The 25,926-nt window shown below is 45.4% G+C and overlaps 1 protein-coding gene across 3 annotated transcripts in view; it reads right to left on the bottom strand.

Annotated features, from left to right (window-relative positions):
• Window positions 1–25,926, bottom strand: part of PAX5 (paired box 5) — a 130,902-nt gene that overhangs the window by 26,586 nt on the left and 78,390 nt on the right. For all 3 annotated transcript variants that reach the window (XM_083883898.1, XM_083883897.1, XM_083883896.1), the window contains one exon: window positions 5,107–5,208. In XM_083883898.1, coding sequence (XP_083740024.1) covers window positions 5,107–5,208 — 102 coding nt within the window. The remainder of the gene's footprint in view (window positions 1–5,106; window positions 5,209–25,926) is intronic.

Genomic DNA, 25,926 nt, shown 5'->3' with positions numbered 1-25,926 from the left:
TCATTTGTTCAGGGTCACTGCATGGTTTTTCATTAAAAACAAATTACCGGTGTTCAGAAAGGACATCTGGGTTTCAAGAGTCCCATTAATGACTATATTCTCAGCATCACTATTCTGGAGAGTCTACCCTTTCCTGTCACCCAGCATGCAGAGCCTGCCAGGAGAGGAGGGGATGTGGTGAACAGCAGCCCTGGGGAGGGAAAAAGGGGTGGCAGAGCAGGGGCTTCAACCCTGGAGATGGGAAGAAGGAATGGGGAGAGGGGACAGAAACTGAGGGGAAACAGGGGCTGCTGTCCCAGCACTTCTAACACAAGAACTGGAATAAAGATTTAAGTGAGTTATATATGCTACTTGCATATAACCTGTGTCCAGCTCAGCTGCATCATAGGCATGATGGCAAGGGCACACACATGCTGGTGGACACAGGTGTGGTTTGTCCAAATCCCTGTCTCAGCAATGAAATTGCTGCAAGGACTGTCAGGACTCAGATGGGACAAAGCTTCTGGCACAGGTTGCTTGGAGCAGGCACAGATACTGTAGCTCTTGCACCACTCCTCATGTTTCCCCTCTGTCCCCTTGGCCACCATCTGCCCCACACATGGGAGAACACTGACCTTCAGGTACATCTTTGGGAACAGACCCACCAACACAAGTAGTGATCTGTGAAGAGAGACCTGAACCAGGGCTGGAAACAGGCTGGTGGTTTGTGAAGCTCCAAAAGATCAAGAAAAGACTCCAGGCAAACAGCACTGGTCCCTGTCATCATGCCAGTTCCAGTGGGCAGGGCAGTAGAGCCCATTAAGGAGGAGGAATAGCACTGGAGAGAAGGCCCAGTTTTCCAGAGGTGAGGAAAATAGGGCAATTGTATGGTCTCTGTGGCCAGCCAACAGCTGCCTCAGAAGCTGCACTTCCATTCAAACACTTCACCTGAGGAAAGGGCTCTGAGGCCCCGACACTGGCCACAGAGCAAAGCCCCTGCAAATATTGCATTTCCCAGTGTGCAGTTTGCTTCTCCTGAGCTACCAAAGCAAAGTGTGAGACAGTGAAAGGGAGTAGAGGAGGCAGAAACTGTAAGCAGAAGACAGCACCATCTTTATCCAAAAAAGCAAACAGCCCTAGGACTACATCTCTATAATGGAGCAAGCACAGCCAGGTGGCATGAGGCTTCATGTTGTGAGTACATGATGAGGTGGAGAAGATGCAGTTTGCTCCTGCCTGCTCTTCCCCAGAGATTTTCTCCCAGAAAGGAAAGGCTTCTGGGGAAACACTGCTCCATATTTTCAAAGCAACAGCACCTTATGGGCACAGTCAATGTGAACAAATAATAACAACAGTACCAAATTATTTGGGATAATTTCTGCATACAGCATCTCAGTAACCTGTGGAATCCTGTGCCCTGAGATGATGCTGAAGCCATGAATCTAGTAGGAACGAACAATGGATTAAAGCCTTAAACAGATAGTGAAAATATACAGAGAGCTGCAGTAGACAAAATGAACATTTAGAAGGAATTTAGAAACTTCCACGCTTCAAGGCATCAACCACCAGACAATGAGGGTTAAAGAGAAGTGTTCATTCTGTGCAAGCTGCTCCAGGTGCTGCTATGTCCTCCTCCCCAGGAGAAGTTGATGGCTGCTCCTAGGATCCTGTGGCTTCCCATGACATACCACATGATAGAGTCAATGTTGATGCCTGCTCCCAGCATGTCCAGGAATATTTACCAATAGTCACCAATCTTATGTCGGGTCTACCTGCCTTCCTCCTGCCATTAATAGTCTCCCAGAGGAAAAGGTGAGTCAGGCATGGGGCATGGAGGACAGGCAAACAGGATACCAAGCCAGAGGCTGGAAGAAGGTGCCACTGGGCTGCTGCAGGTGAGCCCATTGTCACAGGATGGCAGAGGAATGTGGAAAGTGATTTTTCCCAGTCCTTGTGTAGACATTAGGATCTTCCCTATGTCAGAAAAGATGTCTATAGGGCTCTCTCGAGCCTCAAAGTGGGATTCATGGCTCAGTCATTTAATGGTAACTAGGGTCTAGAGCAGAAGTGTCTCTTCTGTGTGGACTGCTGGTACCACTCCTTTACAGAGAGGGGCCTGATCTCCCTCTGTTAACAGCTTCCTGACTCAATCCTTACTCATAGTATCAGGCAGAAGCATATGAATTTCTGCAGCACATTTCCAGCAGTGCCTCAGTTGAAATATGGAGTCATGGAATGACCAGCCATTTCAGACTAGAAAGGTCTTGAGAGGGTCTCAAGACCCTTCTCAGAGCAGGATCAGCAATAAGGCCAGGGCAGAATACTCAGGGCTTCACCCAACGTGGCCTTGAAAACCATCAAGCATGGAGACTGCACAACCCCTAAACAACCTTTTCTGCCACTGTGCCCATCTCTTGGGGAAAATTTTGGAGACTTTTGTCATACCCAGTTGCATCTTGCCTGTTTTGACCTCCGTCAATTATTTCTTTGTGTTAAGGGGGCCCAAACCAGTACTATTCTCATTGTGAGTCCATAAGTTCCAAGTGAGGGGGAATAACTCCTTCCCTCCAACTCATGCCTAGGATGATGCTGACCATTCTCACGACCAGTGCAGATTGTGGACTGACACTCTCAGTCTGCCTCATCTCTGGAGCCCTCCAAAAACTAAACAGTCTTCAGCCTTCCATTTTGTTGCAAAGTGGTCCTTTTGCTGTGCAGCATCTTTTGGTTTGCCATTACTGGGTTTCATGCTCCCCCCCAGCCTATGTGCCTCCACATCACTGCCCTGCTCTGGAGCCTACTGCCATCATGCAGGTTGGCATCCTCTGAACACCTGATAAGCTGAGCTCTCTTCTAGCTGTGGATGAAGCTGTGAGCCAAGAGAGACCTCTAACCATGCCCTGCAGTTCTATGTGTGGCACCAACACGCACCTGGAGTGTGACATTAGGCATTGCCTCTGAGCCTGACCACTTGGCCAGTTGTTTTCCCACCTGTAATGGGAAAACACTCATCTGTCCCCCCTGTGGCATTTCACTTGTGCCCTGTGGCATCAGAGCACTGTGGGTGCTGACACCTCAGCACAGCTCAGACAGCTCCCCTCAGTCAGTTCTACAGGGTGACAGCCACCAAAGGGCAGGAGAAGCTTGCAGGGACAACAACCTGCAGAAGAAACACATTCATGGGAGCCTTGAGCAATGCAGCTGTCAGTCTCTAAAGCTCCAGACTGAAATCAAACCATGTGCTTGCTTGTTTGGTTCTTTCAGAGAAAAACATTTGAATAGTTTATTCTCTGCCATGGTAGACAAGACACATAAAAATGGAAATTCACTGCTGATATGCAAGTCCCTTGTTTTGCAGGAAAGGAAGGAAATGTGAAATTTTGAGCATGTGTTTGAACAAGTCATAGAGATGCAGCAGAGACAGGTTCCTGTGTACTTCCTTGCCTGTGGGAGAGATAAGGAAGAACCTGGGGCTGGCAGGAGGCAAAAGTGCTCCTGTTAGGATGAGCAGTGACAGGGTGGGGGCTGGAGGGAAGATAAGGATGGAATATGAAACTGAATCCACACATCTTGCAAATGCAAGGGAGTGTGAAGGTCTCCTGTGACCCATAGGCAAGCTACAGACCCCAGGAGGTGTGGGACAAACACCCAGCCTGGTAAGGGCTGAGTTTACTCACATCTGCAGGGGCAATGGCAGAAGCAACAAGCACACAACAAAACACTGCTTATGTGTTATCATGTATACATTTCTCCCATGTCTCTAACCACTTAACTAACACAATTGCTTAATTACAAGCAGAAATTCATGGCTAATGATTAAAAATCTTATCAAGGAAGCACATTTCTAGCAAAGGCTCCAAAAACTGGAACAAGGCAGAGGCAAGGTTGTGAGATGAATTCCTGAGTGCTGGCACAACAAACACATGCCTGTGCTCGGGCATGACAATTTGGCCATTTTGGAACAAGCAGGGATGTGCCAATGGGTCTGTCACCTGCCTTACTGTCAGCCCCTCAGGGACTGTGGGCTTACCCTAGCAAGCTCTAAAACTGATCCTGCAAAGGACAGGAGTCAAAGAAGGATTGAGAAGGCATTTTGGATGCTAGTTAGCAAATTCTCACTTAAATGAGACGGAGAACCTACAGGAATTGCAGCTGACCTTCACACTAGCTGGAGCAGAAGGTTGTTATTAAAGGAACCAGTGAGAGGAACAGTGCAGTTATTCAATATAATGGGTCACACAAGCCTATATGTAGTTAAAAATAAAATCTATTACCTGGGAAAATCAGTTCAGATGACTCTACATCACTGAACCTACAGTGCACCTCCTCTGGCTGAGCACCATTAAACCCCACATCCTGCAGATCTACCAACCCACCCTAGTAGCTGCTCTCAAAGAACTGGTAACTCCCCAGAAAATACAGGAGTGCTGTGGCCCCACCACTCCTTTCTGCCAGCACCCAGCATTGTCCTACTCAGAATTGCATGAGGATCTCCAGCCAACAGCACTGAAGGCTAACATCAGTGTGGTGACACCTGCAGAACCTGCTCTCCCTGCCCCAGACACCTGCACAACCTCTGCTTCTGCTGCCACACAGGCAAGCAGTAGCCACCAGCTGGCTCATGCCACCTGGCATTTCTGACTGTGAGGTTCCAAAATGGGAAGGAAATTACAGAAGTATAGTGTCCTGGGAACAACCTGGTGTCCCCATGAGTCAGGTTTGCAGTGAGGAAGGCTGAGGTCAGGACATGTCCAGCCCTCAGGGCCAATGACCTCACTGCTGGGGCAGCAGTGATTGGGAGAAACCAGGTCACTTAGAGCAAAAGCTGAGTCAGGTGAGTAGAGCCTGGCACAGCCCAATATGGAGCAATCTCCATGCTCCACAGAAGAGAGGCTGGGAGCTCCTTCAGCGTTTCAGTGCCAACACTTTACTTTGGCACTCTGCAGGTTATGCAGCATCCTCTGCTGGGGAACCTGGTCCTACTTCACTCAGGATCACTCCACACCTACCCTTCAGCACTGTGGCTTCTACCACAGCACAGAAAATTTGCAGCACGTAGTGTTTCTCTCCTGAAATGCTATTTGTTTTCCTTTTATGTTTTCTTTTCCCCCTGCTCTGAAGACTCACCAGGCACCATTCCTGTCAGCGCTGGAGCGGAGTAGCTGCCCTGTCCGGCAGGAGGGACATGTGGAGGGTATCCTGGGAGGGTTGTACTTGCCAGCTCACGACCTGAGGAATCAAACCAACAAATCACCACGTGAGCATTGCGACAAGCAGACATGGTTTTACATCTCCCCAAGCACCCAGAACACAGCCATGCATTTGTCATCGCTGCTCTGCAAGGACCAGCATGGGATTTCCAGCCTGGCAGGGAGGGCAGGCACAGTTTTGTTTTCTCTATAAGCTGCCACAAAGCTCCAATGAAGTGCGAGACGGAAGGTGAAGAGCAGGGCTCTGCAGGGAGAGGAGCACACCCGCCTGAACTCCAGCTGCTTACCCTTATTCCCAAATTCCTCCAAAGCTTAGATTTGTAAAGTCAAAAGCAGTGAAATGGGAAATAACACAGATCTTAATGACATTTTGCCAGAAAACTCCCTGGAAAATCACACGCACACAGGCTGAGACGGTTTGAGATCTAAATACAATGCAAGGCATTTGTTTTATCTCTTATTAAACTGGTAAAAACAAGAGAAAGGAACACAAGTCGTTGAGACACCAAGGTGGTTTAAAGAATAGTTTGTCACAATGCCTGAAGAAGAGTCAGATTTGCAGACATAGCCTCAATCACTGCTCTTTCCTTAGCCACAGAAACATGGATTTTAGTCAAGTATCCACAGGACTTCCATGGAAATAACCACACAAAAGCAGGCAGTGGAATGTCTTCTATCTCTCTCTGCCCCTGGACCAGGCATCTGGGGTACCCTCTCTTCCTTCACCTTCCTCCAAACATCTCCTATCACCTTTGAGGACATGTTTCTGCTGGCAGTGTAAAGACAGGAGGTCAGATAGCATGTCTCACACAGTGCCACAGAAGTATTTCCTCAGTCGTGCCTGGACCCAACTCCCTTGTGGAGGTTCTGGAATAGTCACCATCCCTTCAGGTGCCCCAGTGGGATTTTGGGTAAACCACTGTCAGCTGTGGCTACAAGAGACCCACCAGAAGAAAAGGATGCTCCTGTGGTCTCATAAGGCAGGATCCATCCCTCACCCAGAGGAAATCCTGGAGCCCACTCATGGTCTTCTGGGCTCCCATGACATCCTTGGGCAGAACACTTAGCCAAGGAGAAGTTGCTTTCTAGACACACTCAGGTGCCTGGTGGCATTGACCCTGCAATGCCATGGCTTGGTCAGCAGCTGGAGTAGGCGTTCCAATCCCCTCCCAGTGTGAGTATCACACACACTGCTCAGGTATCACTTTAGTTTGTGGACCTGCCCCTTAGACCCACCCCCCTGGCTCTGCCAGCACCTCTGCCAGCCTGCCAAGGGGATCCTCCAAGGCCAGGGGATAATGAGGGATCCATCAGATGCAAACCATAGCTCAGAGACAGTGGTGCTGCATGACAGCTTAGCTCTGAAAAGTAGAGTAGGCACCTCAGTTAAGAGGAAGGGACTCTAGGCTGCATGAAGCACCTGGCCCTTCCACTCTTCCAACCTCTACAGGACAGGGACCACTCTGGCACCAGTCAGCTCCAAGATCCTGTTGCCTAAAACAGCTCATTAACAAAAATCAGGTTCCTTCCTTAAAAGGTAGCATGTTGGATTAGCAAAAGTTATGTGACTTCATTGATTTTAGCACCATTGACAAGAAAAAATGCGTGGATTCTGGTTTTTTCACATTGTGTTCTGTAGGCAATATTTTTTAAGACAGCAAACTTTTTCAGGTGTCTAGAGCTTGGAGAGATTGAAACTGAACATTTTTTCCAAAAGCCAAAACAATTTTTTAAAAAGTTTTTTGTTTGGCAAAGATTTTGAGCCCCAATTTCATTTTTAACTGATCTAAAAATAAAACTTTAATATCTTCCTTTTTTAATATCTTTAAAGAAATGAGACTTCATCTGATGAGACAAGAGACAGGTACACAAGTAATTGCAAATTGTGGCTCACAATCTCTGAGTCACGGCCACAAAGGCTGCCTTGCCATACCCTCAGATGAAGGGGTGCATGCCAAAACTCTAGCATCACTGCAGTGATCTCTTAGCACATGCCCCACTTTCCTCTGCACTCAGTATCTGCAAATCAGGATGCAAGCTGTCCCTCTCAGGCCCTTCCTACAGAATATTTATGGTGCATTCACATCCTAAAAGAATTTAAGGTTCAAAACAATTGATTAATTTGCTCTCCAGTGCTAGGGAGAAGTCACATCCCTTACGGAAGGGCATAATGAATTCTAATTATTCAATGCAGGCAGAAAATGGTTATTTTAGATTAAAAAGTTCTCCCCTCATCTCTGCCCTGCTTCCTTCTCTCCCACACAAAATTAAATGCTTTATGTCACCTCTACAGTCTGGAGAATACAAAAGTATCTGCAGTCTACATAAAGTCAGTCTCAGAAGCTAAGTTCACCCCCAGTGCTAGCAGGGACTTAGCTAACTGCTGTCCCTAATGCAGACAAACATTTCACAGGCTGACTACTGCCATCTAGGAGCCCTCCGGAGACCCAGGAAGGAAATCAGGACTCCTCCCTTCCTTGGTTGTATGGTGTCACTACAGAATGGCACAACACATAATGTCCCAAAGGTGCCTTGACCTGTGGCAAGCTCACCCTCCCAAACTGCCCCACACTGACTAGATCCCACTCCTCACTTTCCATAGCTATCATAAAAACCTTGACATTTTACTTTGGTATTTTGAAATACTACAAATTATTCACTTTCTCCCAAGCCACTGCCATACTCAGAATGATTAGGATCATGGGTCAAGGGCACTGAGCAATGTAACCACCATGAACAACAGTATAAGGAGTAGGAGCTCTGCTCCTCAGTCAATAAAGAAAACATCACCCATGATCTATTCCACAGGTCTGGGCTGGTTTCCATTACATCTAATTTCCAAATGAAATATTCTGTCATCTGTCAACAAAACTTCCTTGTAGGGTCCCCACAGCCATATCTCAGGCAAGGCCTGGGGGGAGGCTGATGGGGCTGGCCAAAGATGATAAAGGGCATAGCTTCAAATCCTGCAATCCAACCTCATCCTGTCAATTCCATCCAATTTGCTTTCACCAAAAGAAAGACTGGAGCATCCTGTTCTCTATGAGATTTTCTCTCACTGCTGGCAAGCTTCAACTCCACTAAAACAATAGATTTAAGAGGAAAAAACAAATCCACCTAGTAAAAAGAGAGGTTAAGAAGCAGCCTCTGCTCCAGGGTGTTCCTGCCTTACTCATACACACAAAGCACTCAAGAGGAAATGAAGATCGACATTTTAGCAGTGGGCCACACAGACATAGGAACCTAGGTCCTTCGAGACATACTTTTTCCTGAATGTCTTTGTCCTGTGCTTTTTGAAGGTTATTTTAGACACCTAAAGTTAGAGATGGGACAGAAGCAGCTGTGGGCAGAGCTGCCTCCTTGCTTTGCTGGGCTGGTATCGTCACAGAGCAGCTCAGCTGCTGGCTCCTGCCCATAGAGAAGCTCAGCTAGAGCAGAACCTACCAGGATTTTCCAAGGTAATCAACAATCACTTTCTAACATCCTCTGCCAACAATTTTAAGCTCCAAGTACCAAAATACCTTTCTGTGTCTTTCCTACAGTGGCCTCCCCATGGAGAGACTGGTAGCCCCAGCAGCACCAGTACCTTCAGTGATATCAGCTGACCTGAAACTGGCACACCTCCATGACAGAATGAGCACACAGCAGCTCAAGCGCCCAGTCAGCCTGGACCCTGCTATCTCCTTTATCCCATCACCTCCTCCAGACTGCTTCACCAGGCTCATTCAGGCTCCTGGTGAACACTTCCAAGGCAGTGCTGACCCATCACTCATCTGATTTCCAGAGGGGAAATGTCTTAGGGGGAGCACCAGTGTTGTCATTGTGGGAGTGGAGCAAACACCTCTGCTACAGATACATGTTAAAGGCTGTGTACACAGAAGATAGTAAATAAATGTCCATCTCTCCATTCACTAGGAGCTGGCAACATTCACAATGAAAGCAAATCATCATTTTGCAAAGAAAGTGTAAACAAGTAATTTTCTTCCATAAAAGAAATTTTGCCACCAGCTACAGGAGAGCTTAGGAGCAATCCCTGCACAGACAAGGCAAGGAGCACTTGGGCATCAGCAAATGTCCCCACTGCAGGACAAAATGGCTGGGGCAGAGAGCAGCCTGCAGCAGCAAAGGACTCTCCTGTCTCCAAACCACAGTGAAAAAAAAAAAAAAGAAGGAGCAGTTCAGAAGCATTCCTCAATTCTTCTACCTTCTTAAAAAAAATCAAAAGGCAGTAAAGAGCATTTCCAAGTGTGTCTTTGTACACTACTGTGTGTAAACGTGAATCCAATTAACTTCAAATTTAACTACTAATGAAATTATCTCATTTTGCTATCAGCTCAGCTCTCATCCATGGCAGTAATTAACCACTGGGGGTTGTCACTCCCAGACACATGACACAAGGACTCCCCCAAGCTCAGGTGCTTCAAACCCGTGCAGAATTCATTACCCTGACAGTGTGAAAACCCTTCACTTTCAATACCACAGGGCACCAATGCATTTTTTTCCCCTTTATCTAACAGATTGTCAGTAACAGTATGAAAGAAATGAGCCCACTGGACACGTAATTAATTACAGCAAAGGATACATCAGAAAATGTAGGGGGTTCAGGTGGTGGAAGGGGGCTCACAAAGCCCCTTTGCCACTGTCTCACAACCACCAGCAGGGCTGGTGATTTTCCTCTCTGTGATGCACCATGTGCACTGAGGGAAGCCAGGCCTTTGCCCCCCGCCCCATGCTCACAGCAGGTGTGTGATTGCCACTGGCTCAGGAGCATGGTCAAGAATGAGGCAGTGCTCTGGGTTAATGGGGTAATGCCACCTCTTCAGAGTCACAGGTTCAATACCAAGAGGTCAGCAATATTGAGAAAGCCAGTCTGGCAGTGCCAGGGAATCGTCCTGCATTCCCACTCCCCTTGCAGGTATCATTACAAGATATCAGCCCATCTGAAATGGCCACCCAAGGTAGCACACATCCCTGTCTGAAATTACACAAGGTACTACCCAGCACCAGAGTGCTTCCCCCAGCAGAGACCAGCATTGCCCTAGGCTCCACTTCAGGCACCCCTGCCCAAACCAGATCGCCCACAGGCCTGTCCACCAGCACAGCCCTCTCCCCCAGATCCACACAGAGGCTGCTGCCTCACCTGACTCTTCATGTCTTTCCAGAAAACTACTTTTAAAAATGCAGGTTTGCACTAGGCAAAGTGGAGATGAAGAGACACTGCCACACCAGCCCACAGAGTTGTGCAATGAGTTGTGCAGGTGCTTCCAAGCACTATCCCATTCAGTCTGGGCTTCTACAGCTCCTTGGCATGGCAGCCTCTGTGTGCAAGGAATCCTTATGCTGGTTTCATGCAGGGATGCCGCACAGCAGCTGCAGCAGGGCACCAGCAGAATTGATAAACCATTTCCAAGAGGCCTCCCAGATGGATGAACTTGGCTTTAGACTGCGCTCTCTTCAAAATAACCTTGCATGGCCTTTAAGACTCCCCATTGCAATGGGAGGAAGATGGCAGCCCTGCTGTGGTCATGTTCCTGGTCCTGTCACACAGCACCTCCTTCATCAAGTGCCTGCAAACATCAGTGGCCGAGGAAAGGACCTGCACTGGTGCTGTTCTGCTGCCAGGACCCCAGAGGACTGCTGGCCCTAGGAGCCTGCACATGTTGCTCTCTCTTTGGAGGGCTTTGGCAGCTGTCCTGACATGCTAGGCACCTACTACCCCAGATATGAGGAAAATGTGGTGCCTTACAGGCAGGCATGCCATTGCTTAACAGCAGGAAAAGAAAGAAATTGGCAGAGATGCTTTCTGGGTGCCACTTCATTTCTGGGCAGCAAGCCCAAATTTCTAGCCTATTGGAGTGAAATTGATTACCAACACTGACTTTTATTCTGAAAAATCTGGTTCCCACTTACAGAAGCTCTTCTGCCCAGTGAAGAACTTGATCATGCTAACTTGGTTGATTCAACAGTTATCCCAAAGAAAATATTTTGGTCAAAGGCTGTTACCAGGAAGAGACCTAATGAGTTCTATCAATTGGATCTTGCTCCCTTTGCCTGGAGATGTGTGCATACCATCCAGGGTGTGCCAAGGCAGCACCATGGGGCAGTGATGTACCCAAACAAGAGAAAAGCACATCCTAAAAAAGCTATCTGGTTTTACCACATACAAAATGCTGCCCCACAGCAGCAGCTCAGTCATTACTGCCTCGGGTCCAAAGCCACTGAGCACATGGCCCAACATTCAGTCCTGCCCAAAAGTCACTGAGCCTCTGTATCCCATGGATGCCTGCAGCACGGCATTTCATGCCATTCCACTGGGAAAGGAGATGTCACCAGCACAGGACTCCAACACGCTGAATCGCTGCTGTTAATGAATAACTCCCCTCCTGTGCTCATCTTGCTCTATTTATGGACATCAAACCAGTGTGGTGTGCTTACTGTGATGAGTTACCTCTCCTGCACCTAATTAGAGGCAGATAAAACAGTGGTAACATACAGATCACCTGTAATGATTTTGCTGACTCGATTATTCTTCTGACAATTAGCTCTGGCTGCCAAAGTCTCACAGGAATGTCAAAGTCTACTTCCTACAAAGCAGGTAATGTCACAGGTATGACCATGAAATCAATAATGAGGCACAGCTCTTGCAGAGGGCATTCAGGTCAGATGGAACAGCCCTTAAATTAAACATTGATAAGCAGAACACAATTATCCATCATGTTTAAGTGCCTGCGTGAAATTAGCAGCCAGGGAATGGGAGCAGTGGGGGAAAGATTAGTGGAGGAGGTATTGAAATGCACAGTGTCCACTGTGACTGGGGCTGCAAGGGCTCATGACAGTGGCACCATAATCTGCTATCAGAGCCATAAAATTCAGATTAAGCACACTGCACTGAAACAGGGGCTGCAGATGTGGGTCTGTTTTTCTCCTCATCTGCAAAGCAGCAGCAGATGTTTAGAGGACTCCAAAGCTGCCCTTCATAGTGGGTGTCTCTGCTACTCTTTCCACTGACCCAATTACACTTTCAAAAGAGAGCCAGGGCAGCTATAAGAGAAAGGAAGGAAGACCGATGCTTTCTGTCAGAGCAAAAATGCAGTAAGAAAGTGGAGATGAATACCCCAGTATGTTTTCTCTATGATTCCTAAGAAAGAGTCCTGGAGCTACAGAGTGCTCTGCTCTCAGTCCCATTTCCTCTGGATAATCTCTTTTGTGCTGCTGCATAAAACTCCTGTTCCTCCTTCTGTGCAGCCACAGAGCTCTTGCACCCTATAAACAACTCACTAGTCCAGCTTGTCACACACTTTTTAGGGTTGCTAGGATGAGAAAGTTCTTTCTGCAGATCTGAGCTGAGCTGCACCATCATCCACCTTGATCTTCAAAGTCCACCTGGTTCTCTTGTCCCTCCTGTAACACATGCAAGGTTAGAATTCCACAAGTTGACCCCTTCATTCAACTCAAACACTCACAATGTACTGGAGAGGACATCTGTGTGGAAAATAGGGAAAAATAGCCCAGGTAGACAACATCTCACCCTAATTCTTGTGTGGCTAACAACTACCACACACTAAAATGTATCAGCATAATTTAGCCTTTCCCTGGCCCATGATAAATTACATCTTCAGGCCTTGCTAGGTTTCTGTTTCCTGAGCCCAACTGGGGCCAGCAGGCCCACCAGTGATTGAGGCAGGGCAAGGCATAGCCTGGATCTCAGGTGCCTACAGGTCCATGTGTGGAGGGATGTGGAGAAGTGTGGGAATGCATGGGATGAATGGCAGAATGATGGGAGATGATCCCACCACATTACATGTGCACACCACCACAACTTTATCTATGACACTTTATCTATTAAGGGGACAACAAAAGGAAGGGAGGGCAGGTCGAGGTGAGAGCAAGGATGATGAGATCTTGAGGGAGGACACGTGGTGGTCTGGATCTATTAAATTCCTTTTGTGGGGCTCTTCCCCTCCCACACTTGTCTGGAGAACAGCAGAGGAGCAGCAGGTCACAAGCAGCATGGGGCATCCTGCAGCAGCTGCAATGGCACTCTGCAGAAGAGGGTACTTTGGAGGAGGCTGAATCTGCCTGGCACAGCCTGCAAATTCCACACAGGTCCATGTCCCTGCACAGGTCCTGCATGCCTACCCTGGGAACTCCTCCCTTACTGAAGAGCACAGTCCCTGGACTGTGGAGGGGCCAAATAGACACTCAGTGAGGAGAAGGTGGACTACATGTCACATTTGCCTTTGTGCCAGTGCCAGGCAAGACCTTTAATAATGAAGTGTTTATTATTAAGAGACAGAAATACTCAAACAACTTGAATTGTGTAAACCTGGAGTTTATGCCAGCAGAGAGCTGCTCATTTGGATATTTTAACTCCAAGAAGTTAATGGGTGTGTATTGAAAAAATTCTGGAGATGCTAGAACATTTTATTTTCCTTTTAAAAGAGTAGTTAAATCTCACTTTCAAGTTTAAAATTACTTTGCTATGTGAAATTACTGAGGACAGATCCAAAAGGGGTCACAAGCACAACCAAGATGTGCATACTGCTCTGCTTTTTACCTTATTTAGTACTTTCTGATGTCAAACTTCCTTCAGATCTGGATTTTTTAAAGAGATATTTTGTTTGTCTATTTGCTGTAGGTTTGGTTTTGTTGGGGTTTTTTTTGTTTGGTTTTTTGTTTTTGTTTTTGGTTGGTTTTTTTGTGTGTGTGTGTGTTTTTGTTTTGTTTTGTTTTGTTTGGGGTTTGTTTTGTTTTTGTTTTTGTTTTAATATGAAACAGACCTGAACAAAGTAAAAATCTTGACAATTTTCACAGTTGTTGGATCTGCAGAGCCATGCCACAGCCAAAAGGAAGGACCTTGCATGTGCTCGGCAGGGACCCACAGAAAAGGCTACAAGGGCACAAAGACCCAACAGCCCAAGCTTGAATAAACCCCAGTGTCTTCTGGTCCAGGTGTCAGTCCCTCCACCAGTGTGGAGAAAAAGCACCTCCACAGATACCAAGTTTCAAGAGCAGGGGAAGGCAGGTCATTCTGGCCCTGACAGGATGGGATCTTCTGTTGGTTGAGATCTCAAAGATGAGACTTTGCTTACATAACACTGAAACTGATGGAGGTATTCAGCTGGGTTTCAGGTCTGGTCAAAGCTTCACTGGAAAACTGCTTGAAATTTGCTCCTCTTCTGCCTTTCTTATTTCTTTATTTCCATGGCTCCCAATGCAAGGCAGGAAGAGTCAAAATTGCAGGCAATTAGGATGTGGGAACTGCTAAAGCAGTGTGAGGGAAGCCAAATGAGCTTCCAGAGGTTCTGGAAAAGAAATGGAGCAGGGAATGTGAACTGGAAGCATGGATATGGAAAGGTGTATACAGGACAGAGACACACATGGGTTGTCCTGCTCTGGTCACACCACTGGTGCCAACTACACTGCTCTGCAGTTTTCAGTGTTTCAGAAGGGATTCACTGCACACCAAGTGCTCTCCTCAGCAATTGGCATTAGTTTGGAAATGGCATCAAGAGTTGCCTACAAAGGCATAAACCCCCATGTGTCTACTTATCTGAGAGACCAGTTAGCTTCTTCCTGTCAAACTGACATGTTTAAAGGGGAGAGAAAAGAAATCCCACATAAAAATAATGGGCTTACCATCATGCCAAGTCTTAGCCTACAAAATGTTTATTTTCGGTCAAGTGCCATTCATCATGCAGTGTAATTCACAAGCAGCAATGAAATAAAACTTTCAAATAGAAATAATAATAACTTTAAAGAGTTGAGAATTAAATAAATGCAAAATAAACCCAAATCAAAACCCAAAATATAAAATAACAGTTCCAAAACAAAACACCCCTTCCTGCTAAAATGTAGAAAGTGCCAGTTTGGCTGTTTTTCTGCTGTTGAGTAACATGCTTCTGCATATCATATCACCCTCACATCTTAGGTCTGAACAGCCTTCCACACCATACAACCACTGCCAAATTAAAGAAGGGTTTTTTTTTGTTGTTGCCTTATTTCTAAAATGTACTCTAGCCAGCATGCTACATGCAATGAATGAAAGAAATAGGAGAATTAAACCACGCAATGAAACAGCTTTCTGACGAATAAAGCTATGGAAATTTTAGGCTCCATTTACTCCTCAATCTAATTTTGCCCTCCAATGCACATTATGTCTGAAATGGGATCTCATGTGGTTTGATCAGTGCTCTTAACGCATGCAGAAGCAACATATTCCCTTTATTGTTGTTTTCCTTCTGCAGCACAGCAATACTTCTAGTAAGAGCAGCACAGCAGGCTTGGTGAGACTGTCTCCACAGTAATCACTGTGCTGCTGGAAAGATGTAGGATTACCAAGAGGATCAGCAGAAGTTTGTGGTCTGGGGGATCCCTGTTCCTGTAAATGCACAGCTAGATGCTAAACACCCCACAAAAATCATGAGGGAGACTGAGTTATCAAGAGATATTTAAATAAAACATTTTCCCTTTTCTTCTTTTCTACTGTTTGGATTTTTTGCAAATACCCAGAAGATGTTTTCTAGCTTCTCTTTGTAATCAAGAAGACTACAAGGAAACTACCATCAGTTTGTCAATAACTACAAACTCCTCTCGCTGTAACAGGACTACAGACAACTCCTTGGAGCTACAAGGGAAAAACCAAACAGTAGGACCTGTAGTATGAAAAGTAGCATTGTCAGCATTTTACTGTGGTGGCATGGATGCTCCCAAAAACTAATGGATATGTATGGGGAGAGGTGGCTGGCCTCCAACCTCTGCCTCATAAAGAAATGGAAATCCAGACTTTTTCCAACCCCACATGTTCAGCCCATCTAATAAATATTTAAGAGTTATGAAAAGGGACATGCCAGTCCTGAGGAGTGGTCCTGCACATTACTGGGGTCCACGGCCTTGGCTCAGGATGGTAGCTGCCCTGGGAACAAAAATGCTGTTTCCAAGGGAGAGCCTCCTTCAGCAGGGCTCAGATCTTCAAGATTCATTCCATAGACCTGGCTAAAAGACCTTGCTGTCCATAGACAACTTGGAGGGCCCATACCATGGCAGTCACCTCGGACCTTCCCAGGCACTGAAAAAGTGTGTGAGGAAAAATGGAGATGGCCCCTGAACCACCAGCTGCCACCAGGGCCACTTCATGAAGGGCATCTGAGAATGCTGATGCCCCGATACCCCATCCACCATGAGTGGGGTTGCCACTACCTGGAATATGCTGTGCTGTGACATGAACTGAACAGCCTTACACTCTGTGGGTGTGTAAGGCCCTGCTGGTACAGGTGTTGCTCCAGAACATCCTGATACAATATGATATGATATGATACAATATGGTACAATATATTATGTCATATCAGGAGGGGCAGGGCAGCCCACCTCCTCCTCCCAGCCTGGCAGCTGGGGTGACACTGCCCCCAGGTCTGAGAACTACACAAGGTGGCCTGGAGAGGGTACTGGAATCCAGGTAAGCCTTCAGACTGCTGAGCTTCGGGTCTCTGCCACATCCTAGTGGGCTGGGATGAACCCCAGTTTTGTGATTCCCAGCCATGTGTGGGAAAGGAGGTAAGCTGATCCAGCCAAGCAACCAAGCAAGTGGGGAGGACATGGCTTTCCAGGTACCTTGAAAAGGACAGCAGTGACATCCAGGGGGCTTTTGGGAGCAGCAAGAGCAGAAGGAGAAGCCTAGGCACCATGAAAACCTGCCTGAGTGGGAATCCCTTTGGTCCCAAGCCAGACCCTTGCACCCCTTGCCAGCACCCCAGGATCTGGCAGATCATGTCACTGCTCAGGGCCATGGTGTTTCCAGCCAGGCTCAGTGCAGTACTGCTATGCTAAGGGCTGCCAGTGCTCAGCCAGATGCCAGGGGACCCAGAGCTGCACTCTCCTACCTGCTCCCACGCAGACAGACACCTGCATGTGTCACACGGGTGTGAACAACCCCCAGCAGCCTGCTGGTGCATCAGCAATGGGAAGACATGAGTATATTGACAACTGGTTATTGCTACATAAGCACAGAGGAAAAGAAAATCCAACGGCTTCCACCAGTGTGTTTTGCAGTGACATTAAACCCATGCTGAAATTTTTCATCTCACAAAAATCAATATTTATGATCTGCATCTGGAATTAATCTGAGACGGAGGCATTTCCAATCCAAGCATCATTGCTAATGTCATGAGTGGTTTTCTCCTCCTCACAGAAGAAATATTTACACCCTCAATTTTTACGTCTTAATTAGGGTTCAACAAAGTCCAAATCAACAACCTATATGCTATTTTTCTGCTATATAAGTAATTTTTTTTTATCCTGGAATAAGATGAAAAGCTGAAATCAGGCACTTTACCCAGATTCTGTGATGAAAATAGTGAAACTATGGAAATGTTGACACACTGTGGTTTCAGTATTTTCCATCAAATATTCTCAGTTGTCAAGTTTGAAATGTTTTACTGTCTTTAGTTGAAAGAACCTGAAACATCTCATTTAAAATCACTCTGAGACAAAATTGCATTTTTCATCTGCCCCATCAAGCAGCAGAACCAAATTCATATTTCCAAGTCCCACCTCTTTCTGAGCTTTCTAGTGGGTAGATAGCATCTCATAACACAGTGAGATATGTACCTCAGATGATGCACCATTTGAAAAATAACAAATGTGTGGATTACTTTATGGGAAGCATCCTTCAGTGTGTTCAGACAAGAGAACAGAAGAGATTGTGGAAAGGGATCTTGCTCCAAGCCCCATGTGATATTCCTCTTCTGCCACATTCAAGCAGGACTGAAGCAACCCATGAGTGCCAGTCCCATGATGGGGGGATGCTGAGGTGATGCCCAGGGCCATGGGGCACCTGCATCCATCCCAAAAGCTGGAGGCTGTGCAGCCTGCCTGGGTCTGGGTGAAACACTTGGGGCTTGCTTGATCCTCAGCCATTACCCTTCAAGTGAGAGCTCCCAGCTCACATTTTTCCCTGCCTGCTCCTCAGCTGAAGACAGCAGCCTTGGACAAAAACAGGGCAGGAGAGTGGCCAGAGGGGGTCCCTGGCTGACAGTGGCCATCATGGTGTCAGGATTTATAACTGTATTAAATGGCATGACAGTTGGCCACAATAAATCAGCTTCCCTTCTTTCCAAATCACAGACAATAAAAGGTTTGGCAGTGAAAGTCATTCATCATCATAAAGACTTGAGACGTTCCAGCCTTCAATTTCACTCACATTCTCAATACACCAGAGAGGAGTGCTGGGGTTTTAGGGGAGAAAAAAGAGATGGAGAGAAGAAAGGGGAAAATAATTAAAAGAAAACATGAAGAAAGATTGGACAGGAATAATTACAAAGGTCAGAGAAAGGAGTACATTCAAGACAGCACTTCTGATGAGGGGGGCAAAGCTGCTCTGTTCTCTGCAGGGTGTATGTGATGCTGAGCAAAGCTGATGGGTGCCCCTGTCACCCTTATGAACCCATGGGGAGGAGAGGCTCAGGCAGTGTCACATTCACTCCTCTCCCAGATCTGTGGTGCTATTGCTGATCCCTGCTGTCTACAACCCTTTCATGCCACGTAGTGGGGACAGTGGAATGAAGGTGATGACAGCAGCTGGTGCTGGTGGAGCACCATGTCCAGAACCATGACAGTGCATGCCCCTCCATGAGGACTGCAAATTTATTATGTATCCACCCAGCAGAAGGGACCTCCCCTGCTGCACCAGAGGCCAGCTGCAGCCACAAGACTTCAGAGCAGTCACTACAGAAAGGGAGAATTTTACTGAGGGTCTGCAGGCAGTGTCTTGCAGAGGAAAGCACAGAAGTAACTCTGCAGTCCACAAACCCTTGGGTGACACAATGCACAGGAGCAGTGGCTTTCCATCTCTCTAAGGGGTCAAGCACAGGAGATAGGCATTCCTACCCCCACAGGCTGATCAGGGTAGGGAGGCAGGATCACACAGAGTTGCTTTATCCATGTCAGAGTATGGCCCTTCTCGTATGTTAAGAACTTAAGATCATGCATGTCTCATTAAAACCTGAGCTGATATCAAGACTTGAAGGTAGTGAAGACGCCAGAAAAGATGGATAAAATCTGTCTCCTGAATAGTGAGGATGCAGCAGTGCATACCCAAACCTGTTAAGTGAACCCTTATACAATGGACAAGGTGCACCTGGCCATGAAATTATAATAACACCTCTGCATGTCCTCAAAAGATCCAATGTGACTTCTGCAGTCTTGTGCATCTTTACAGTGGGAGGACACTGTAAAGACACACAATGCTCTCTGTACCTCTTTTGGTCAAACATTTGACTGCAGAAAGAACACTGGTCACTCTAGGGTGGACAAAGCCATGGGGATGCTCTGGGGCAGGACATGGAGATGCATGGAGCAACTCCTGGTGTGGCCTCAGCAGCTGCAAGTGAGGACACACAAAGCAGAAGTGTGCTCTGCAACCCATGTTTGTGCACCAGGTGTGATGTATGTCCCATGTGTCTCCGTTACTGCCAGTGCTCCCTTGTTCCTGTGATGACCATCCCCAGTGCAGCCCTACAAGGAGAGATGGGCAATGCTCTCCAGAGAACTCAGGGGCCAGATGCAGCCTTGTCACCCAGGCTAGGCTGGGCAATGCCCTGGCTCAGCAAGACTGATTCACAGTCTGCCCTGATTCAGTGTCTATCCCAGGCAGCCTGGCTGTCTCTGCATCAGCATGAGGGCAAAGCTGGGCCTCGATGCATTTGAGACTGCCTTTACTGGCTAGCATACAGGTCAGGCAACACAGGATAAAATTCTCCTACAGTATGAACAGCTACCAGACCTGTTCAAGGCTACACCGAGGCCTGGGAATAGCTTGTGTCCGTATGCCATAGTTATAATGATATTAACAAGGACAGAAGGAGCAAAAACAAGGCCTCTCTTTTGCAATGAATACCTTTCAACCAGTGCAGCTGTAGCAGCACCTGCTGCCTCCCCACCACACTCTTCCACACATACATACTCTTGCAAAAAGTCTCAGTAGTCAAGGACCATCCTTCCCCCAGAAGGATGCTCACATCTGGAGAGACCACAAGATCTGGACCCACAACTGCAAGAGACAAAGTCAGCTGGGGAGGGGATAACTCACATATCCCTCTTTAGAGGGATACTGCTGATACACGAGCCTTTTTCAGAAGTTACTGTTCAAAAAAGGTGTAATGTCATCAAAGGGCTGAGATCAAGAATTTCAGATTGTTGCAATGAATGTACAATGAAAAGAAGAAAAACTCCAGAGGGACCCCAACACTTCCTTCACTCTTTTTACTGAATTGACTTTTGAGGCACATCTGTGTGAAAATCCCAAGCCAGGTGTCAAGTCTGTGGCAGCACAGGCAGTCCCCATCCCTGCTGATTCTTGTGGGATTTCCACAAGTGATATTCCTCTCTGCTGGTAGATTTGCCAATTCCATCAAGCAGTTCAAAGTTAGGCAACTTGTATTTTGATGACTTGCCAGTGACATATTTATTTTTTTTCTACTGCATTTTTCTTTTTGGATATTTTTTGTTACAGTTTAACATTTTTATGAGAAATTATGCAAAAGCCAAGATTTGCACATTTTTGGCCTTAACGTAACATGAAATCATAAAGAGACAATGGTTCATTACAAGAAAAAAAACACAAAACCAAACCAAAACAAAACAACCAACCAAACAAAAAACCCCACCAAAACACAACAACAACAGAGAAAAAACCAAACCAAACCAAACCAAAAAACCAATAAAACAAGGGAAAAAAACAAACAAACAAACAAACAAAAACCAACCAACCAACCAAACAAACAAACAAAAAAAAAAACCAAACCCACAAAAAACCTCAACCAAACCAAAAAACCCAAGCAAACCAAACCAAACCCTAGGCTTCTAAAAATCTCCATTCTTGGCTAACAAAGTGTTTCTCATGGACAGAACTACAGGAAGAATTCTTTCAAAGAACAGAGAACATAAGCAAGAACTTTCCTCAAAAAAATACATAGCAGCATTATTAAAACATGACTTCAAACACTTTACACTTTGCAGTTTTTCTTTTTTTGAGTCCTCTGAAGTTTCACCTAGATTTCTCCCAGATTTCTCCTAGATTTAAAAAATTAAATTATGCTCCTATTTCTGGGGGATGTTGGAAGGTGTGAGCACACAGCAGACAGTGGCCTCCTGACATGCTCTGCATTGCCCAGGGGTGCACAAAGACCCAGAACTGTCTCTTTTACGATTTCCTCTACTCACTTCCCAAAACTGCTGGTCTGATAAACTCACAGTCAATTCACTGCAAATACATAATGTCAGGTATTATTTAAGAATTAACTCCTATTAAGCAAATTAAGGCCTCATATTGTAAGTGCCAGAATAACAGAAATGTTCAGGTCAGAAAAGCTTTCTAAGATCACCAAGTCCAGCCATTCTTCAGCAATGCTGAGGCCACCAGTAGCCCTTTCCCCAAGTGCCACATCCACATGGCTTGTAAATCTTTCCAGGAATGGTAACTCCACCACGGTCCTGGACAGCCTGTGCCAGGGTTGAACGAGCACTTTCACTGAAGATATTTTCCCAATATCTGCTGTCAACCTTCCCCAGCACATCTTGCGACCATGTCCTCTTGTCCTGTTCTTGTTCCCCAGGAGCAGAGCCTGACTCTGGCCTGGCTCCACCCTCCTGGCAGGAGGTTGTAGAGAGCCAGAAGGTCCCCCCTGAGCCTCCTTTTCTCCACTATGAGCCCCTCAGCTCCCTACTGCACCTCATAACACCTGTGTGCCAGACCCTTTCCCAGCTCCATTGATTGTCATTGATTCCAACACCTCAATATCTTTCAGAAGTCTTCAACCACTGTCATAAAAACAGCTACCCCAGAAACAACTTCTGCAGCCCGACTTAGATTGCCACTAGATTTTATTTTTGTGGTGTTCAGATGCACAGACACCAATGGCATCTCTCTACTCACATGGAAATACAATTTTGATTGCTTGCACAGAAACTCTCAGATGTTTTGTTATTGTTGTGAGCCCCCCAAAAAAATCGATTAAGGGAGCATTTAAGCTAATTAGAATGGTTTCCTTTATTTTCTTTTTTATTATTATTACTTCCAAATTGGAGATCTACAACAGATTTCAGCACTGTTCTGATAAGATGCTGTGCATGAAGCCCACAGAGCACTTTCCACACACCAGTGTGGAGCTGGTTTGATGTCCCTTTTTTTTTCAGGGTGAGCACATGACAAGGCTGCTCAGCATGTTTGCAGAACAAGCCCCAGGCCTGTCACAATCAGGACCACCACGAAGGCACCAGAACACTCTTGTCTTAATCCTCCTGCTATAGCTGCTCAATTTAAAATTGTATTTATTATCCATACCACAGTGGTATTTGGGGCAGGGGGAAACAGATTTAATTAATTAGACATCACAAAATCCTTAAGTAAAAGATGCTATGTAAATGCAAATTGTTATTATACATGCTTTGCACCAAAATATGTTTACCATAGTTAAATTCAACATTTAAATCCACAGCCAAACTCCCAACAGAGTCAGGCTGTACATCATCAAAAGAGGCAGTTAATAGCCTGGGTCTTAGTGGGGTACAAGTGCCCTCATTTGCTTTCTCAAATGCACTTCTTCTTTAATGGCAAGATAAGAATTCATAAAAATGGAAAAACTCAACAGCATCACAGTCAGACTCTGTCTTCTCATTAAAAATGACACTTTTGTTTTTCAGATTGGCTGCTTTTCCACAGGAGTTTATGTGCCCTTTTTTCAAATCTGTAACATGGTAGATCCTATTGTGAGAGATGGATAGATTATTGGAAAATGCATCTCCACTTTTCTCTATTAAATGTAGAAACTAAGCTGTAATTCTTAGCATAACACTTCACTAGAAACCATCCAACGCCAATCTGCACTTCAAAAAGTTAAAGTATAATTCTGTGATTATGTTCCATGTTTAAACACAGATCAACATTTCCAGCTTTGGATAGGTTATACAACCAAAACATAGCCCTAAGAAGGAGACTTGTTATTCTTGCTATTACAATTAGGCGGCAACAACAAAAAACACCAAAGCATTTTCAAGAAGAAAAATGTAATATTAATAAATCCAAATGTTTTCTTTACTTTCTTCAAAACTCTGCTGATTTGAGGACAGGGATGGGAAAGGAGAAAAAAAAGAGAGGAAGAAGGAGTTGTGGAAAAGTTATATTATTTTTATTTCAGAGAGCTGGAATAGGAAGTACAAATTAAAATAACTTTTCATTGAAAAAATGCAAATATTTTTAATATTTTAAATCAAAATAATTGAAATCTATTCAGTTAGCTAGTCAAAGCACAGCTGTAAAACTGCTGCTGATTATCAGCTGCATAACAATTCTCCTCAGGATCTTTGAGTGACCCTTCTTTCTCTCTCCTATGCAGATGCAGCTCAAACTAAGCACTCCTCATTCCCTCAACAGCCATTTGAAAGAAACATCCATATCTTGATGAGAATCCCTAGCCTTATATGCAGAAATTCTTTGGACAAGTCACCTTCTGCAGCTGTTTTCTCCTTTCCACCTGGAGATTTTGCTACACGGATGACCATCCATGGAACTCCTAAATGCTGAGACATGAGCGAAGAGTCCTGTGCTGTGTCACTGTGAGAATCAAATATATCCAGGTAAACCAAGGGGGCCAAAATCCACAGCTGAAGTGTAAAGAGTAGATTTATTCCATCACTATGCTGGCACTACAGGGACAAATAGACTGCTAAGCTTTCATCTTGGCAGGGCCAGTAAGTGTGTGGGCTGTTCCCAGCCTCACATATCAACAGGTCTGTGCAACACTTCACAGTGCTGTGAATTTTCTCTGTATTTTTTATGATCTTTGCTTTTATTTCTCTCCCCCAAGACAGGGAGCTCAAGAATGTCTGAGAGAGGGCCTCCAACTCTCCATAAACACCTATGGTACCTCTGCACAGAAATTCTACTTCTCAGAAAAGACAGAGGATAAAGAGCATAATTTATGTTTTCCCATACTGTTATTCTCCAGGCCTTGGCATTTCCATTTGCAAAGTCACTAAAACTATCACCCTCCTCACCAACTCTTCTTTTTACAACACTTTAGTCCCAGCCACTGTTAAAATACAAAGTAGTAAATGCTACTTGTTTAAGAAAAAAATAGTGTTTCCTAATGAAACCACATTTCTCATTGTAGTCAGAAGGATCTGGATTTAGACCTGAATTCATGACCATAAACAACCTACAACTGCTGAATCAGCTAGATAGGAGATTCTTGGATTCATTCTTTTTGACTACAGTAATATACAAATTAAAATAAACATCCTCTTTCTCCCCCAGGATCTCCCACCAGCAGATTTCACAATGCTTTTCCTATCACTATTAAGGCACTTTTTTACTTCTTGTTAATGAAATACTAACCCTGTATCACATTTTTGCACCTCTAAAATAATAGTAGTCTTGACTGTAAACATCAGGTGTGTGTGAAAGAAAAGTTCTGTTTCATTATGTATTCCTCAAAGGCATCTACTGGGAGCTTTTTTGCCTCTAAATGTCACATTATTGTTTCAGTCAGACACAAAAAATACTTAGGTGTCTCAGATGACCATCAAAAAATGGTGCATAAAAAGAAGATTTAAGGCTCAAGACAGAGGAAAAGCATTCCTGCCTTGGCTCCTGCCAGCACTAAGTTCTGAGAGCAGAGTTAAACTTTAGTCTTAGGCACAGCAAAACTAAAAATTAAAGAGAAGGTGGGATTTGGAAAGAGGTTGTGATTTTGTTCTGATGTGGGATCAATATCCAGAATCCAGCCAAGTCCCAACACAGAAAGGCAGCCTTTTCTTCCTTCATGGGCCAAAGGATTCAGTCTGTGACCACATTCCACCTCACCTGTCCACACTGGTTAAACATTCCACCTGGATGAGAACACCTCACCACATACTATTAAGACTGAACTCTTAATTTTTCTTGTGTACCCCTAAGACACCTGATTTCCAAAGCCATAAAAATAAATAGGCCAGATTTCAAGATGTTCACTCAACAAATATCCTCTCTTCTGCTTACAAATATCCTCTCTTCTCCCAGCCATTACCAGAGGAACACAGCCCTTACAATCTCCTTCAGAGAGGTTGAGTCAGGTCAAGAATCCCAGGGAAAGAGTTTGAAGGCTGGTATCTTTTCCTGGTCACTAGAAAACAACAGGACAAGATGAAATGTCCTCAAGTTACACCAGGAGAGGCTTAGATTGGACATCAGGGAAATTTTGTGCACTGAAAGGGCTGTCAGGCACTGAAACAGACTGTCCACAGCAGTAATGTCCTTGGAGGGATTTAAATGACACATAGGTTTTTGGAGACATTGCTAATCATAAACTTGGCAGTGCTGGATTGGTGGTTGGACTTGATGATCTTGGAGACCCTTCTCAGCCTAAATGACTCTCTGACTGAAAAAATGGAAAAAGATACAAAGAGGCAAAACCACCGCCCCCAAAAATTAAACAAAGGAAAGCAAAACATCCATATTTTCCTTCCTTGTGGTATCTCTAAAACGTTCCCTTAAACTCATGTACAAAAAGCAAAATAAACTGTGAGAAAGCTTCTTTACCTACCTACTCCATTTTCTTGCCCAGTCTGGTACAGGCAGACCCTCAGAAGGTACCAATAGTCCCAGGCTGTCCTAGAACCACCCTGGGCACAATCTCACCAAAGAAACAATGGCACACAGCTCCTACCCAGAAGCATGGAAGCACAGAGCCAACCACAGAAACAT

Source organism: Zosterops lateralis, assembly GCF_965231275.1.
Source record: "Zosterops lateralis genome assembly, chromosome: Z".
NCBI classification, from domain to species: Eukaryota; Metazoa; Chordata; class Aves; order Passeriformes; family Zosteropidae; genus Zosterops; species Zosterops lateralis.
The sequence above is the reverse complement of the archived record's forward strand: the minus strand, read 5'-3'. Positions and strand labels throughout refer to the sequence as shown.